At 40.9% G+C, this 18,677-nt stretch overlaps 1 protein-coding gene across 4 annotated transcripts in view; it reads left to right on the forward strand.

The window, feature by feature from the left end:
* The window catches only part of cfap57 (cilia and flagella associated protein 57), a 93,311-nt gene that overhangs the window by 70,132 nt on the left and 4,502 nt on the right, over window positions 1–18,677 (forward strand). For 3 of the 4 annotated variants that reach the window (XM_072273524.1, XM_072273526.1, XM_072273525.1), the window contains 4 exons: window positions 2,065–2,181; window positions 3,984–4,118; window positions 16,152–16,295; window positions 18,117–18,252. In XM_072273524.1, the coding sequence (XP_072129625.1) occupies window positions 2,065–2,181; window positions 3,984–4,118; window positions 16,152–16,295; window positions 18,117–18,252 (532 nt within the window). Of the gene's footprint in view, window positions 1–2,064; window positions 2,182–3,983; window positions 4,119–15,131; window positions 15,327–16,151; window positions 16,296–18,116; window positions 18,253–18,677 lie in introns of those variants that run through there. The other variant, XR_011887975.1, reaches the window with a different exon arrangement.

Consider the following 18,677-nt stretch of genomic DNA (forward strand, 5'->3'; position numbering starts at 1 on the left):
TTAATGTCTTTCAACTAGCTGCAGCCTTGCTGGTGTTCAAGGACAACGCCCCTGCTCTTATACTTTGTGCCTTAATAAAATAAAACTGCTTTTATTCCTCTGACAAACAAGAGAAAATCTGCAGACGCTGGAAATCTGAGCAACACACACAAATGCTGGAAGAGTTCAGCAGGCCAGGCAGCATCTATGGAAAAAAGTACAGTCGATGTTTTGGACTGAGACACTGCCCCAGGACTGGAGGAAAAAAGATGAGGGGTTGATTTAAAATGTTGGGGGGGGGAGGGGAGAGAGAACCACAAGGTGATGGGTGAAACCAGAGGGGAAGGGATGAAGTAAAAAGCTGGGAAGCTGATTGGTGAAAGAGATACAGGGCCAGGGAAGAGAGAGTCTGATATGAGAGGACAGGAAGAAAGAAAAGGGGGGAGGAGCACCAGAGGGAGGCAGTGGGCAGGCAAAGAGATAAGGTGAGAGAATGGTGAAGGGGCTGGGGGGCATCACCAAAATTTCGAGAAATCGATATTCATGCCATTAAGTTGGAGGCTACCCAGAAGGAACGTAAGGTGTTATTTTTTTCCTTCCAGTCTGAATGTGGCCTCATCTTTACAGTAGAGGAGGCCATGGATTGACATATCAGAATGGCAATGGGAAGTGGAATTAAAATGGGTGGCCACTGGGAGATCCTGCTTCTTCTGGCAGGCAGAGCGTAGATGCTTGGCGAAGCAGTCTCCCAATCTATGTCAGGTCTCACTAATATACAGGAAGCCTCACTGGGAGTACCAGACACAGTATTTGACCCCAACAGACTCACAGGTGAAGTGTCGCCTCCTTTGAAACTATTTTATTGAGATGATCTGTTTCCAGGGGTAATTATAACTTAATCAAAAATCTGCAGGTTTGATATCAACTGCGGAGAGAGAAACACAGTTAATATTTCAGCCAGTTACCTAAAATATTTTACTGATATTGATTTTATTACAACATGGCTTCAGTTATTATCTTGCAGGTATGCCTTACTTTCACCCCTTCCTATAACCTTTAAATTTCTGAAAGCAAAGGGCAATATACTCAGTCTTGTGGAATCTCACTGACCAACAGTATATAGTGACTTAGACAGATAAACAACTTTTCTCTTCCAGAATTTGATCTCTCAGTAGTAAGAAGATCAAAAATTTTCTCTTAAGAAACAATCTTCTGGAAGTCCATATAGGAAATAAGCTTAGACCTACCCACCAGTGTTTGCCAACTTCAGTTTAGTTTGATATGAGATTAGATTCTTTTAGATTCAGTATTCAACCCTCTTCCTAATGATAGTTTCCAAACTCTTCCCCACAGCTGTGTTGAGCATGTGGCCAAGTGGTTAAGGCATTCGTCTAGTTACCTCAAGGTCGCTAGTTCGAGCCTCAGCTGTGGCAGTGTGTTTCTGCCCTTGAGCAAGGCACTTAATCACACGTTGCTCTAGTCTGTGTGAGGAGTGGCGCCCCACACAAACTTCCACTCTGCACCTTGTAAGGTATGAAAATGCCTGACGCAGGCCTCTCATGGTCTGAGTTGACGTTCCCCCTCTCTACAGTTGACACTAAACTATCAGATCTGTAGTTTCTTCCTATTCCATTTTTTAAAAAAGATGAGATTTGAAGTTCTCAATCTAATGATATAATGTTCCAATTTTTGGAACATTATCATTTTAAAATATTGTTTTCTAAGCAGAAACATAATGTAAGGTTGATATTTAAAGTATCAAATTAACTAAACAAAAGAATAGTTATGTAGTTAATCATCTCTTACAGTTTGCAGGCAGGAAGACCTTTTGTACTTAAACATGGAACAAAGAATAGTGCAGTGCAGGAACAAGATCTTCGGCCCATGATGTCTGAGCCAACCATTATGCCAATGTAAACTAATCCCATCTGCCTGCGCAAGGTTCATACTACTCTATTCCCTGCCTGTTCATGTCTATCTAAATTCTTTTTAAAGAAGCTATGAATTGTGTACAAAGCAAAGCCTCCTTCAGTAAATTTTATTATCCTGAGATTTCTAACGATATTTCTTCTGGTATCTTTACAGATGGAAAATGAGTTGGAATTATTCCATAAGCATAATGCACAACTGGAACTTAACATCGGAGAGCTCAAACAGAAACTGAAAGCAACAGAAGCGGAGATGCGTAAAGAAATGGAGAAGGTTTGAGTAGATTTAACCATGTATGCATTTAAACATTGACATAGACAGACGTATAAGCTTTCTGGTTTAGTATTGTATTAAATATATAATCAAAATGACCTTTCAAGAAACATTTTGGTGGGTAATTCTCCAAATGCATGCAAAAATTACTTAGACTATAAAAACCTTATCTATTTCAAATTTAAAATAAACTATGCTGTTGTGATATTGATGGGTTTTCACTCAAACAGTATTACTTGAAAGGAAAGAAGACAAATGAAGTTTTAATTGGTCATTCATACCAGCTTTTTTTTGTTGATTTAATCCTGAACTGAACAGCCCTTAAGGAAAACTATCCTCAGCAGATTTTTACCAATAGCATCTAACAGAATAAGGACAGGACTCAGCTATTTCATCCTTCAGCTGTGTTCTGCCATTCTATAAGATTATATTGATATGCACCTTAACCGTTTAATGCTCATTCTCTTTAACGATCACCCCGTAGTTATTACCAGCACATACACCAGTACCAGAACCTAAAAGGAGATGTCCATGAATTAGTGTAGTGCTCTTGCCTGATGAAATTATTTATGATTCATGATTCAGCGTTTTACATTCCACAGTTCAATGTCCCACCAATGAAATACTCCCGTGTTGGAGGTACCATCTCAGCATGAGGAATTATAGAGAAGATGTAGATTCCATTTGAAGTGGGTGTAAATTTCAAGTATCCATCATCAAGAACTTCACCACTGGAGTCATGCTGTTATCAGGAAGGAGATACAGGAGCCTTAGGTCCCATACCATCTGGTTCAGGAACAGTTACAACACTTCAACCATTAAGCTCTTGAACCTGCATGGACATCTTCACTCACCACAACACTGAACTGGTCAATGAACATAACTTTTGGACTTACTTTCAAAGACTCCACATATCATGTTCTCAGTATTATTTATTTATTTATTTGTCTGTCTATTTGTTTATTTATTTATTTATTATTACTTGTTTCTTTTAGTATTTGCGTTATTTGTCAGTCTTCATTTGTGAGTGGTCCTCCATTGATTCTGTATTACTTCTTTGTCCTACTACAAATGCCTGCAAGAAAATCAATCTCAGTTTAGTGTTTGGTGACATATACGTACTTTGATAATAAAATTTACTTCTTGACTTTTGTAAATGATCTGTGGCACTACTTTGAAGAAGAGCAAGGCCATTCTCTCTGACAGTTGATCAATATTTATCTCAACAAATACTTAAAAATATTGTTTCTAAACTGGCTGCCATATTTCTTACATGACAATATGATTCTGTTTCAAAAAGTACTTTATTGAGTCCTTGGACACCTGGTAGTCATGATTTATATGTATGCAAGGCACACCTTTCTTTATTTTTTTTCATCTTTTTGAGGCAGATGTTTAAATTAATCCATAAGATGTTAATGCTCAATGAAGAAAATTACACAGTGGAAATAATCCTTTATATTGTTAAACATACTAATTTTACTGTAAAATATCATCACATGTAGTACAAATTTCTTTGCAATCTGAGTTACTCTACCCTCTAGTTTTAGACATCTATATTATTAGAGGTTGGTGGCATCACAATAATTGCAAGCATGAGCCAATTCATGACATCTTGGTAAACCCCAATTTGATGCTTTGTGCTATCTGCATAATATCGGGTCTGCACCAAATCAGTGGTAAATCCAATTTAAAACTACAAATATTTTAAATAACTGATGTTATTCTTTTTAAAATTCTTCTTTTTCTCCATCTTTGTGATACTTTTCAATTCTAATGGTTTCCCATTTCTTCACTTTCAGGTGCATCGTGTTGAATCTGTTGTCAAACGTTTTAAGACTGATGTATACAGCTGTGTGGGATTTATCCAAGATCCAAAAAAACTGAAAGAAAGTGTGCAGCAACTGTATGAGAAATATGTACCCCAGACAGATGTGGTAAGACCATTTGTATAATTTAAACATTTACAGTGTACATCATAATAAAAATTGTACCTTCTCTACTCTGTGCAGTTGAATTGTATAGCTGTTGAAGTCAGACAATTTATCACATGGAACTGTATCCATTGTGAAACTTGTTTCTCCAGTTAACTATCTGCAGGGGATTCAGATTGTCATATTGGAAATGGACAATGTTTCAAAATTTGTTAAACCTACCTTCTATTTAGTTGTTTCAGTATCATGTCAATTTTTCTTAATTTCTGATGGCACAGAGGTAAGGTATTTAGCCCTGGTCTATACTGGGTCCTGCAGCAATTACCCTCCAACTAATTCTTTATTGCATGTTCACCACCTCCATCATGATTCTCAAGGACCACCATAAACACCCCTTGCTATCTTCACTTTACCTTATTATACAGTACATGAGGGTCAAACCTCCACATCTGTTTGGTTTGTCCTACAAGGTGCTCTAGAAAAATCTCCTGTTGATGAGACTACAATGTTTTTCACTTGCTATCTGAGTGTTTCAGTTGGTGTAATGAAGAGCACAGTGGTGTGAGCAACCATAGAAGTGAAAGATAGAGAGAAGGAGAGAACGTATGAAGGAGCTGTCACATTGATGAGGGCATTGGGAGCAAGGGTGGACCCAAATGCAAGACACATCTTGTGAGGTTACTTAGATTTAGTTTATTGTTCGATACTAGGAGAGCAAGGCAGGAGCAGGAAATAGCGAACTGGACAAGGACTCAGGACTATGACTAGGCTGGGACCAAGGGTCTGGGCTTGGACTCAGGATCAGCTCCCAGAACTAGAGGAGACATGAAGAGGCTAGGGTATGGACTCCGAGCCAGAGACTGGACAAGGACCCAGTACCTGGGTCTTGCCTCGGGCTCGGACCCCAGAACCAGGCAAGGACATGACATGGGCTAGGGAGAGGAGGAACATGGGAACACAGAGCCTTGGTCTCGGGGAGCAGGTACATGGAACCATGGACACATACACAGAACACAGAGTCGGGACCCCTCCTTGGGTACAGGACATAGGGCCGAGACTCGCACACAGAACAGAGAGCCAGGACCCCTCCTTGGGTACAGGACATAGGGCCGGGACTCATGACCCCCCACGGGGCAACGGCAAGGTGGCCTGACCTACCCCACAGAGGCGAGGACAAGACATGACTCCCTGCGGAGCAACAGCAAGACAGCCTGACTTACCCCACGGAGGCGAGGAGAAGACAAGACAAGACCAACACGAATGAACACCAGACAGTACCTATCTAGCTCAGGTGATGGAACTAGACCAAAGTGCAGGTGGGGGCTGCAGACGAGGGCTAGAGGCGAGAGTGGCAGAGAAGGGATTCAGACAAGGGGGCAGGACAGGAATCACAGACCGCCAGGGCCAGGGCTTGACTCAGAACTGGGAAGCCGCCAGGGCCAGGACTTGACTTGATGCTTGAATGCTGCCAGGACCAGGACTTGACTTAGTGCTTGAATGCCGCCGGAGCCAGGACTTGACTTGGAGCCTCCGGGTAGTGGCGAGCTCTCGACTTGGCCCGGGAACAGGAGACAGTGGTTCTTGATTCCCTCCGGCGGGTTAACTGACAGACCCACCTCGGTGAGGGAACTTTGCAGGCTCGCTTTGGCGAGGTATCTGGACAGGGTTGCTCCGGTGAGGAGAGGCGAATTACCGGGACTCGCTTCGGCAGAGACTAGGTTTGCTCCGGCCAGATGACATCGGCACACCGTACCTTGGATGACTTTGCAGACGCTCCTGCGCCGAACAGCTGAAAGCCGGAGACTATAAACTACCGGTTCAGCCGAGTGTTTATTGCCTCTAATCACCAAAGTCGAGGGACACGGGAAACAGGGAATCAATGGTCCGGATCATAACATAAACAAGGTAAATTTAAAGGGACCCCGATCCCAACCATGACAGGAGCAGGATTAGGTCCATGATCTCCAAATCTGCCCTACCATTGAATAAGATCATGGCTGGTCCCATTGTAACTTCAATTGCTCATTTCTGACTCTTTTGCTTATCTATATAACATATTCAGGAATTCTGTGACTTGTATTTGATTTTCTTCGCAATTGGCACTACCATCTGTTAGGTTTCTTATTTACTTGCAATGGCCTTTTGGTAATCATGCAGCATCACGAGATCTCATGCTTCCAAGGTCTCCTCCCTCAGAATAATGCCAGACAGTGAGAATGTCTGGTAGTGGGAACTTCTTCAGACTGCTTCATCACGTTCATCATCAGGAATTTCTTCTTAGGGTCACTTTCAGGAAGTGGGAAGGCTTCATGTTCCTAAAACTCTCTGTGTTTTTAATAGGCGTGAGTACATCTGATCATTGCCTGTAATTGTACGAAGCCGGTCAGGCTTGTGACTCTCAGTCCCTGGGCAGGAGACTCTAAGAACATACCTGAATCATTTCCTCTGTCTCTCTGGTAATCTTCGAGCTGTGTTGTCAGGCATGTTAATGGCGTGGCTGGCTCATTGGAACTGACCGAGTGTAATTATAGCCTCAGTGCTGGGGATGTTGTCCTGAGAGAGGGGTCCAATGTTAGTTTTTTTTTGGAAGATTAGCTTTATTTGTCTTTGAAACATACTGTATAGCAAAATGCATTGTTTATGTCAAATCAAATCAGTGAGGAACAGCCCGCAAGGGTCACCATGCTTCCAGCACCAACATAGCATGCCCACAATCACTAATCCTAACTGTAAGTCTTTGGAATGTGGGAAGAAACCAGAGCACTCAGTAAAACAAACATGGTTAATTATCTTGCCAGTAGATTTGGAAGATTTTATCATGACAACTTGAAGAGTAAAACCTCTTTTACTCAGTCCAAGCTGTGAATGCATAGGTGGCAAAGTTGAACCAAGAGGAGTGGCACTTCTACACTAGGTAGCATGGTTGCACACCCAATTTTGATTCCCTCAGTTTCCCTCACAGAAGATCCTCTTGAAAGCTATTCTCTGAAACTTATAGAAAATAGGTGCAGGAGTAGGCCATTCGGCCCTTCGAACCTGCATCACCATTCAGTATGTTCATGACTGATCATCCAACTCAGAACCCTGTACCGGCCTTCCCTCCATACCCCCTGATCCCTTTAGCCACAAGGGCCATATCTAACTCCCTCTTAAATATAGCCAATAAACTGGCCTCAACTGTTTCCTGTGGCAGAGAATTCCACAGATTCACCACTCTGTGTGAAGTTTTTCCTAATCTCAGTCCTAAAAGGCTTCCCCTTTATCCTCAAACTGTGACCCCTCGTTCTGGACTTCCCCAACATCAGGAACAATCTTCCTGCATCTAGCCTGTCCAATCCCTTTAGGATTTTATACGTTTCAATAAGATCCCCCCTCAGTCGTCTAAATTCCAACGAGTATAAGCCTAGTTCATCCAGTTTTTCATCATATGAAAGTCCTGCCATCCCAGGAATAAATCTGGTGAACCTTCTTTGTACTCCCTCTATGGCAAGGATGTCTTTCCTCAGATTAGGGGACCAAAACTGCACACAATACTCCAGGTGTGATCTCACCAAGGCCTTGTACAACTGCAGTAGTACCTCCCTGCTCCTGTACTCAAATCCTTTTGCTATGAATGCCAGCATACCATTCGCCTTTTTCACTGCCTGCTGTACCTGCATGCCCACTTTCAATGACTGGTATATAATGACACCCAGGTCTCGTTGCACCTCCCCTTTTCCTAATCGGCCACCATTCAGATAATAATCTTTTTCCTGTTTTTGCCACCAAAGTGGATAACCTCACATTTATCCACATTAAATTGCATCTGCCATGAATTTGCCCACTCACCTAACCTATCCAAGTCACCCTGCATCCTCTTAGCATCCTCCTCACAGCTAACACTGCCGCCCAGCTTCGTGTCATCCGCAAACTTGGAGATGCTGCATTTAACCCTCGTTTACTTACCTGTCAACTGAACGTGCCTCCCCTTGCCGGTGGCCTCTAGTATATACACTCCTGGAAATTTCACTGCTTTCCAATGTCCACAAATTGGAACAAAATGTGCAAGGATCAGAAATTTATATCAATAAGTATCGTTTTAAGTATATCCTGACCCTGTCTGTATTAGCTCCTTGCTAGTATAATCTAAAGCTATTCTAGTATCCTTGCAGTTTTCCCATAGCATATTGTGCTTCAACTACTCAATCACCTAAGACACTTCATATCCTGATAACACTGTCTGTGCAGGAACTTCCTTTCTGTTTTCACCAGATAAAGCCTAAGAACTTGTTTAAACTGATGTAGCCTTGCTGTTGCATTCACATTTGTACATAGAACAGTGGAGTGCAGGAATAGCCCTTTCTGACTAACCTAACCTGCCTGCACATGGTCTCTATCCGTCTGTTGCCTGTCTGTACCTGTATCTTTCTAAAACATTGTTATCATGTGCACTTGTACCATCTGCCCTGGCAACGTGTTCCAGGCACCTACCACTCTGTTACAAAATAAACTTGCCTTGCACATCTCCTTTAAACTTTCCCCTATCACTTTAAACCTATTCCCTCTAGTATTCAATATTTTTACCTTGGGGAAAAAAGACTAATTATTTACTCCATCGATGTCTTTCATTATTTTATATAGTTCTTTCAGTTTCCAGCCTTCCAACACTCCAGAGCAGGGGTTCCCAACCTTTTTTATGCCACGGACCAATATCATTAAGCAAAGGGTCTGTGGACCCCACGTTGGGAACCACTACTCTAGAGCAAACAATCCAAGTTTGTCCAACTTTTCATTATAGCTAACAACCCTCAGTCTAAGCGACATTCTGGTGAACCTTTTCTACACTATCTCCAAAGCCTCCACATCTTTCCTGAAAGGGAAAAAAATTCAAGTCATCATATCAAACAATGCATAATTCTAAAATATTAAATTAGATTATCTTTGTCTTCTCTGCTCTAGGGGAAAGTCATTGACATCAGTCCTGTTAAAAATGCAATTTCTAGTATTGATAATGCATTAATATAACATAAAACAAACAATCTGTTAGCCTAATAAAACTTCGGGCAAAGTCATGTTGGATATGGAAAGATCAGAGACTTGTTTAAGGACCAAGGAATGTGCACGTTTAGGGAATGGAAGTTTTGTGAAAGTTGAAATCATATCAACGATGTTACAACATGCACATCAGGACTGATTTAAAAGGAACAATGCTTCTGTGATACTTTGCTTTGACCACCAGTCTCATCTTTAAAGTACACAGAATCAACTTAGTTCGAGGTATGAATAAGATCCCAGAACTTATAAGGTCTATTTTTGTAGCTTTTCATCAATTATTAAAATGTAACCTAAAACATAATTTTATTGAAATAATTGCTATGCAAAAATGCTCATATACCCAGTTAAATAAATAAAGTATAGGAATGGATACAGTCTAATCAAGTTCAAGGCTGTATGATTAAAAACTAGTTGTCTTGAAAGGTATGTTTTATCCATTTCAATCATTAATGTGCCTAACTATTTGCAAAATTGTGATTCTTGCCTCCCAGAATTTTTAACTCTCGTTAGACCATCTGGCCATAAGATACAGGAGCAGAGGTAGGCCATTCAGCCCTTCAAGTCTGCTCCGCCATTCAATCATGGGCTGATCCAATTCTTCCAGTCATTCCTATTCCCCTGCCTTGTCCCCATACCCTTTAATACCCTGGCTAATTAAGAACCTATCTATCTCTGCCTTAAAAACACCCAATAACTTGGCTTCCACAGCCACTCGTGGCAACAAATTCCACAGATTTACTACCCTCTGACTAAAGTAATTTTTTTGCATCTCTGTTCTAAATGGATATCCTTCAATCCTGAAGTTGTGCCCTCTTGTCCTAGGCTCCCCTACCATGGGAAATATCTTTGCCATATCTAATCTGTTCAGGCCTTTTAACATTCAGAATGTTTCTGAGATCCCCCCTCATTCTCCTGAATTCCATGGAATACAGCCCAAGAGCTGACAGACATTCCTCATACGGTAACCCTTTCATTCCTGGAATCATTCTCATGAATCTTCTCTGAACCCTCTCCAATGTCAGTGTATCCTTTCTGAAATAAGGAGCCCAAAACTGCAAACAATACTCCAAGTGTGGTCTCACAAGTGCCTTATAGAGCCTCAGCATAACATCCCTGCTCTTATATTCTATGCCTTTAGAAATGAATGCCAACATTGTATTCGCCTTCTTCACCACCGACTCAACCTGGAGGTTAACCTTTGGGGTATCCTGCACAAGGACTCCCAAGTCCCTTTGTATCTCTGCACTTTGAATTCTCTCCCCATCTAAATAATAGTCTGCCCATTTATTTCTTCCACCAAAGTGCATGACCATACACTTCCCAACATTGAATTTCCTTTGTCACTTCTTTGCCTATTCCCTATACTATCTAAGTCTCTCTGCAGGCTCTCTGTTTCGTCAACACTACCCACTCCTCCACTATCTTTGTATCATCAGCAAAGTTAGCCACAAATCCATTGATCTCATAGTCCGAATCATTGACACACATCATAAAAAGCAGTGGTCCCAACACCGACCCCTGTGGAACTCCACTGGTAACAGCAGCCACCCAGAACATGATCCCTTTATTCCCACTCTTGGTTTTCTGCTGATCAGCCAATGCTCCACTGATGCTAGTAACTCCCCTCTAATTCCATAGAAACATAGAAAAACTACAGCACAATACAGGCCCTTTGACCCACGATGCTGTGCTGAACATGTATTTACTTTAGAACTTACCTAGGGTTACCCACAGCCCTCTATTTTCCTAAGCTCCATGTACCTGAACAGAAGTCTCTTAAAAGGCCCTATTGTATCCGCTTCCATTACCATCGCCGGCAGCCCATTCCACGCACTCACCACACCCTGCATAAAAAAACTTACCCCTGACATCTCCTCGGTACTTACTTCTAAGCACCTTAAAACTGTGCCCTCTCGTGATAGTCATTTCAGCCCTGGGAAAAAGCCTCTGACTATCCACATGATCAATGGATCCCATGGGCTCTTATCTTGCTAAGCAGCCTCATGTGCAGCACTTTGTCAAAGGCCTTCTGAAAATCCAAGTACGCCACATCTACTACATCTCTTTTGTCTACCCTGCTTGTAAGTTCCTCAAAACTGGCATGGTTCTGGAGGACTGGAAGATTGCAAATGTCACTCCGCTATTTAAGAAGGGGGCAAGGAAGCAAAAAGGAAATTATAGACCTGTTAGCTTGACATCGGTGGTTGGGAAGTTGTTGGAGTCGATTGTCAAGGATGATGTTACAGAGTACCTGGAGGCATATGACAGGATAGGCAGAACTCAGCATGGATTCCTTAAAGGAAAATTCTGCCTGACAAACCTATTACAATTTTTTGAGGAAATTACCAGTAGGCTAGACAAGGGAGATGCAGTGGATGTTGTATATTTGGATTTTCAGAAGGCCTTTGACAAGGTGCCACACATGACACACTTAACAAGATAAGAGCACATGAAGTTACAGGAAAGTTACATATGTGGATAGAGCATTGGCTGATTGGCAGGAAACAGAGAGTGGGAATAAAGGGATCCTATTCTGATCGGCTGCCGGTTACCAGTGGTGTTCCACAGGGGTCCGTGTTGGGGCCGCTTCTTTTTACATTGTACATCAACGATTTGGATTATGGAATAGGTGGCTTTGTGGCTAAGTTTGCTGACGATACGAAGATAGGTGGAGGGGCTGGTAGTGCTGAGGAAACGGAGAGTCTGCAGAGATACGGATAGATTGGAAGAATGAGCAGAGAAGTGGCAAATGAAGTACAATGTTGGAAAGTGTATGGTTATGCACTTTGGCAGAAAAAATAAATGGGCAGACTATTATTTAAATGGGGAAAGAATTCAAAGTTCTGAGATGCAACGGGACTGGGGAGTCCTCGTACAGGATACCCTTAAAGTTAACCTCCAGGTTGAGTCGGTAGTGAAGAAGGCGAATGCAATGTTGGCATTCATTTCTAGAGGAATAGAGTATAGGAACAGGGATGTGATGTTGAGGCTCTATAAGGTGCTGTTGAGACCTCACTTGGAGTACTGTGGGCAGTTTTGGTCTCCTTATTTAAGAAAGGATGTGCTGACCTTGGAGAGGGTACAGAGAGGATTCACTAGAATGATTCTGGGAATGAGAGGGTTAACATATGAGGAACGTTTGTCCACTCTTGGACTGTATTCCTTGGAGTTTAGAAGAATGAGGGGGGACCTCATAGAAACATTTGAAATGTTGAAAGGCATGGACAGAGTGGATGTGGCAAAGTTGTTTCCCATGATGGGGGAGTCTAGTACAAGAGAGCATGACTTAAGGATTGAAGGGCGCCCATTCAGAACAGAAATGCGAAGAAATTTTTTTAGTCAGAGGGTGGTGAATTTATGGAATTTGTTGCCACAGGCAGCAGTGGAGGCCAAATCATTGGGTGTATTTAAGGCAGAATTGATAGGTATCTGAGTAGCCAGGGCATCAAAGGTTATGGTGAGAAGGTGGGGGAGTGGGACTAAATGTGAGAATGGATCAGCTCATGATAAAATGGCGGAGCAGACTCGATGGGCCAAATGGCCGACTTCTGTTCCTTTGTCTTATGGTCTTATGGTCTAAAACATTGCAGTAGGTCTGTCAGGCAGGATTTTCCTTCAGGAAACCATGCTGGCTTTGGCCTATTTTGTCATGTGCCTCCAGGTACTCTGTAATCTCATCCCTGACAATCGATTCCAACAACTTCCCAACCACTGATGTCAGGCTAACAGGTCTATAGTTTCTTTTCTACTGCCTCCCACCCTTCTTAAGTAGTGGAGTAACATTTGTAGTCATCCAGTACAATGCCAGAATCTATCAATTCTTGAAAGATCATTGTTCATGCCTCGGCAATCTCTCCAGTTACTTCCTTCAGAATCAGAGGGCGCACTCCATCAGGTCCAGGAGATTTATCCACCCTCTGACCATTAAACTTCCTGAGCACCTTCTCCGTCATAATTTTCTCTGCACATACTTCACTTCCCTAACACTCTTGAAAGTCTGGTATACTGCAGGTGTTTTCCACTGTGAAAACTGATGCAAAATACTCATTCAGTTCCACTGCAGTCTCTGTGTCTCTCATTACAATGTCTCCAGCATCATTTTCTATTGGTCCTATATCTACCCTCAACTCTTATTTACCCTTTAAATACTTAAAAAAAATTTTAATATTTTCTTTGATGTTAGTTGCCAGCTTCTTTTCATAATTCATCTTTTCCTTCCTAATGACCTTCTTAGTGTCATTCTTCCATTCGAAAAATTCTCCTTATTTGGAATATACAGTTGAAGTCAGAAGTTTACATACACTTTAGCCAAATACATTAAAACTCAGTTTTTCACAATTTCTGACATTTAATCCTAGAAAACATTCCCTGTATTAGGCCAGTTAGGATCACTACTTTATTTTAAGAATGTGAAATGTCAGAATAATAGTAGAGAGAATGATTTATTTTGGCTTTTTTAGATTAGATTATGAGGACACTCAGTCCTCATTTATTGTCATTTAGAAATGCATGCATTAAAAAATGCTACAATGTTCCTCCAGAATGATATCACAGAAACACAAGACAGACCAAGACTAAAACTGACAAAAAACACATAATTATAACATATAGTTACAACAGTGCAAAGGAATACCATAATTTGATAAGAGCAGACCATGGGCATGGTTAAAAAAAAGTCTCAAAGTCCCGATAGCCCCAACATCTCACACAAATGGTAGAAGGGAGAAACTCTCCCTGCCATGAGCTTCCAGCGCCGTAAACTTGCTAATGCAGCATCCTGAAGCACCCGACCACAGTCCAACTCTGAGTCCGTCCAAAAACTTTGAGCCTCTGACCGGCCCTCCGACACTGAGCACCAAGCACCATCTCTGCCGAGTGCTTTGACCCCACCCCGGCCGCCGAACAACAAGCAAAGCCAAGGATTCAGGGCCTTACCCTCCGGAGATTTTGGATCACACAGTAGTGGCGGCAGCGAAATAGGCATTTCAGAAGTTTCACTAAATGTTCCTCCGTGCTCTCACGTCTGCCTCCATCAAATCATAATTGTGCATCATACTTGACAGCTTTTATTTCTTTCATCACTTTCCCAGTGGGTCAGAAGTTTACATACACTTTGTTAGTATACGTAGATTTCCACAAGCTTCTCACAGTAAATTGCTGGAACTTTGTTCTATTCCTCCAGACAGAACTGGTGTACCTGAGTCAGGTTTGTAGGTCTCCTTGCTCGCACACGCTTTTTCAGTTCTGCCCCCAAATTTTTTATCAGATTGAGGTCAGGGCTTTGCGATGGCCACTCCAATACCTTGACTTTGTTGTCCTTAAGCAATTTTGCCACAACTTTGGAGGTATGCTTGGGGTCATTGGCCATTTAGAAGACCCATTTGAAGTCGAGCTTTAACTTCCTGGCTGATGTCTCGAGATTCTGCTTCAATATATCCACATAATTTTCCTTCCTTATGATGCCATCTGTTCTGTGAAGTTCACCAGTCCCTCCTGCAGCAAAGCACCCCCACAACATGATGCTGCCACCCCCATGCTTCACGGTTGGGATGGTGTTCGTCGGCTTGCAAGCCTCACCCCTTTTCCTCCAAACATAATGATGGTCATTATGGCCAAACAGTTCAATTTTTGTTTCATCAGACCAGAGGATAATTCTCCAAAAAGTAAGATCTTTGTCCCCATGTGCACTTGCAAACTGTAGTCTGGCTTTTTTATGGTGGTTTTGGAGCAGTGGTTTCTTCCTTGCTGAGCAGCCTTTCAAGTTATGTTGATATAGGACTCGTTTTACTGTGGATATAGATACTTGTCTACCTGTTTCCTCCAGCATCTTCACAAGGTCTTTTGTTGTTGTTCTGGGATTGATTTGCTCTTTTCGCGCCAAAGTATATTCATCTCTTGGAGACAGAATGCATCTCCTTCCTGAGTGGTATGACAGCTGCGTGGTCCCATAGTGTTTATACTTGCGTATTATTGTTTGTACAGATGAACGTGGTACCTTCAGGCATTTGGAAATTGCTCCCAAGGATGAACCAGACTTGACATCATTTTCTGACCTCAAACCAATAGAAAATTTGTGGGCAGAACTGAAAAAGCAAGTGCGAGCAAGGAGGCCTACAAACCTGACTCAGTTACACCAGTTCTGTCTGGAGGAGTGGAACAAGATTCCAGCAACTTATTGTGAGAAGCTTGTGGAAATTTACCCAAAACGTTTCACCCAAGTTAAACAATTTAAATTGCAACGCTGCCAAATACTAAAAAAGTGTATGTAAACTTCTGACCCACTGGGAAAGTGATGAAAGAAATAAAAGCTGAAATAAATCATTCTCTCTACTATTATTCTGACATCTCACATTCTTAAAATAAAGTAGTGATCCTAACTGACCTAATACAGGGAATGTTTTCTAGGATTAAATGTCAGGAATTGTGAAAAACAGAGTTTTAATGTATTTGGCTAAGATGTATGTAAACTTCTGACTTCAATTGTATCTTCACTTCCCTCATTTTTCACAGCAACTCCAGCCATTGCTGCTCTGCTGTCCTTCCTGCTGGTGTCCCTTTCCAGTCAACTTTGACCAGTTCCCCTCTCATGCCATTGTAATTTCCTTTATTCCACTGAAATACTGAAACATTGGAATTTAGTTTCTCCTCAAATTTCAAAGTGAAATCGACCATATTGTGATCACTGTTCCCTTAGGGTTCCTTAGCCTTAAGCTGTCTTATCACCTCTGGATCATTGCAGAACACCCAATACAGGACAGCCAATGCCCTAGTGGGCTCAACAACAAGCTGTTCTAAAAAGCCATCCTTTAGACATTCTACAAATTCTCTCTCTTAAGGTCCAGTACCGCATTTTTCCAATCCACTTTCATGTTAAGATCCCCAACAATTATCATGACCTTGCCCTTCTGACATGCCTTTTTCATTTGCATGAGGAAATCTATTTTTTAATTTAATACACCAAATTAAATAGTTTTTCAGGTTTAACTATTTTCTACTTGTTAGTTTGATATTGCAGCCATTGATTTAGACATTCAGCAAGAATTTGGGCGACAAAGAAATCACCTGGAAAAAAGCATTGCAACACTTCAGAAAAAACTACTGACAGATGCAGAAATTCATCGTATTGACAATGTCCGTATCATGCAGGTAGGAAATCCCAGTCGAAGCAACAGAATATTACATTATGGTTAATAATTTTAATTAACTGTAATAAACTTTAATAAGTTTGTTTTCTGCATGTCTGATAGACTAGATATTTTACATCCTGTGAATGACTGAAGCCTAGCATTTTAGTTATATTTATCTTGTTATTAATTTTCCCATGGAAAATTCAACATCACTATGTTTAAATGTTCATGGAATAATATCATATAATATTTAGTTCTCCTTTACCCTTGTGTACTGAAGAATTACAATAAACAATCTCTAAACATTCAGCAGCCCTCATAAGAATTGCATAAACTAATGTGTGTTTGAATTAATGTTATTGTCCTTCACAATAAACAGATTCACCTGGAGAAGCACCGAGGAAAATGTGATGGAAAATGTTCTGGAACTATCCAAGTTATCATCCACTTAAATTAATTGTTGGAAGATTAGTTAGGTTCTATTATAGGCTTGCATTCTTTTATGTACAGTCACCCTATAATGCACATTGTATAGGACATTACATGTGAGCATAAAAAAGCTTTCAGCGTTAAACAGTTATTTAGAGGACATATTTTCAGGAACCTGATCCTTTGAGTTTGAAGCCCTAATTGTGACATGGTCAGCCGAGCTGCCAGAACAAAATGTTCTCCCCTTGGTCAGCTGACGGATTGGAAAGTAAAGGGTGTGTTACAGGTGAATTGAAGCAGTACCTTCCTCAAATGTGATTTCAAGCATCAAAATTGGAAAATATTTCAGAGAAGTACTCAACATGCTAAGTTGGTGTTACACCAGCAAATTCTTTAAATTTGGATATCTTTAAGTCTCAAAATCTATAACCAATTGGCAGTAATATCCTCCCCTATCCACTCTCTGTTCTTCCTCAGATCCTCCATTCACGTCTCTTTCACTCTCCAGCATCAGGTGTATAAAGAGCCATTTTCCTTGCAGCAGAAAGACTGAAGCTATCAACAAGCTCCCTGCTACGTCTGTATCTCTACCTTTGACTTCTATCTAGCCCTTCCTAAAATTCAGTTCTTTTTGATCATCTCTTCTCCATCTCTGCATCTTGTTTGGGTCTGATAATCATTAGTTAAGCACATTGGGGAAGTTAAGTGTACTAAATGAATGTACTATAAGGAGTTGTATAATGGTGTTGGCATTAGAGTCTGCAGAAAGATTTTTTTTTAAATGAATCATGATGTTAAAACATAAAAAATAATTTTAATAATATGACTGTTTACCATTATTGCTCATTTATAACATGGTCCCATATGACTTAATCAAGAACCATTGTAGAAAGTTATGCTTCCATTTTAAACTTAAGCTAGTTATTGTTGAACTATTGGGATCCATTATAGAGAGATACTGTAGATACTTTTTTGATCCCAAAGGAAATTACAGTATCACAGTAGCATTACAAATACACAGATATATAAATATTAGAAGACAAGTACGAAAGAATGAAAAATAAGTTACCTCAAACAGTATAACAGGAGGTGGTCATCACTTCCCCAGCTATAGGTTGACTCATTATAGAACCTAATGACTGAGGGTAAGAATGATGATGTTATACATTTTTCCTTGTAATTACAGACACACAATATTGTAACCACTTCTGGTATTCACTCTGCTTTTAGTTGGGAACAAGTTTCTAAGCCAATCTTGACGAAGGGTCTCGGCCTGAAACGTCAACTGCACCTCTTCCTAGAGATGCTGCCTGGCCTGCTGCGTTCACCAGCAACTTTTATGTGTGTTGCTTGAATTTCCAGCATTTGCAGAATTCCTGTTGTTCTAAGCCAATCTTTTTCATTTTCTCAGGAAAATGTTGCTTTAATTAAGGAGATAAATGACCTGAGGCAGGAACTGAAGATTTCTCGAATCAAGGTACATGATTTGGAAGTAACTCTTGGAACTCTGAAGAAGACCAAGAAACCATGTGCTGTTGACTTTAAAGGTAAACTATTTCAATCTCACCTGTGGTTTTCAGGGAAGCATCACAATGAAACCAGGAAAGTCCAGTTAATCTCATGAACAGAGTCTCATCCAGGGCATATTGATTGAACAGAATTATGTATAGCAGAATTCTGTTCACTTGGCAGATTTGACTGGAAGTGGGTTCATTGTAATTTAAAATAAATCCAAAGAATTTCATTGAATTTAACCTTACTAAATTACCAGTTATTTTGCACGTGACGCTATTGGATTTCCTAATAAAGCAAATATAGGAAAGTCAAAACCCTTAAAAAAAAAGCATCTTCAGATTTTCTCTTGTTTGCCCTTAAAAAAAAGTTAAGATTCTTTCTTTAGGCAGAATATTATGCAGGCTCCTTTATGAGCATAGTCCACACCCTTGATCAGAAAAGCCTACCTCTCAAGACT

This window comes from Mobula birostris, chromosome 12 (genome assembly GCF_030028105.1).
Source record: "Mobula birostris isolate sMobBir1 chromosome 12, sMobBir1.hap1, whole genome shotgun sequence".
Taxonomy (NCBI): domain Eukaryota; kingdom Metazoa; phylum Chordata; class Chondrichthyes; order Myliobatiformes; family Myliobatidae; genus Mobula; species Mobula birostris.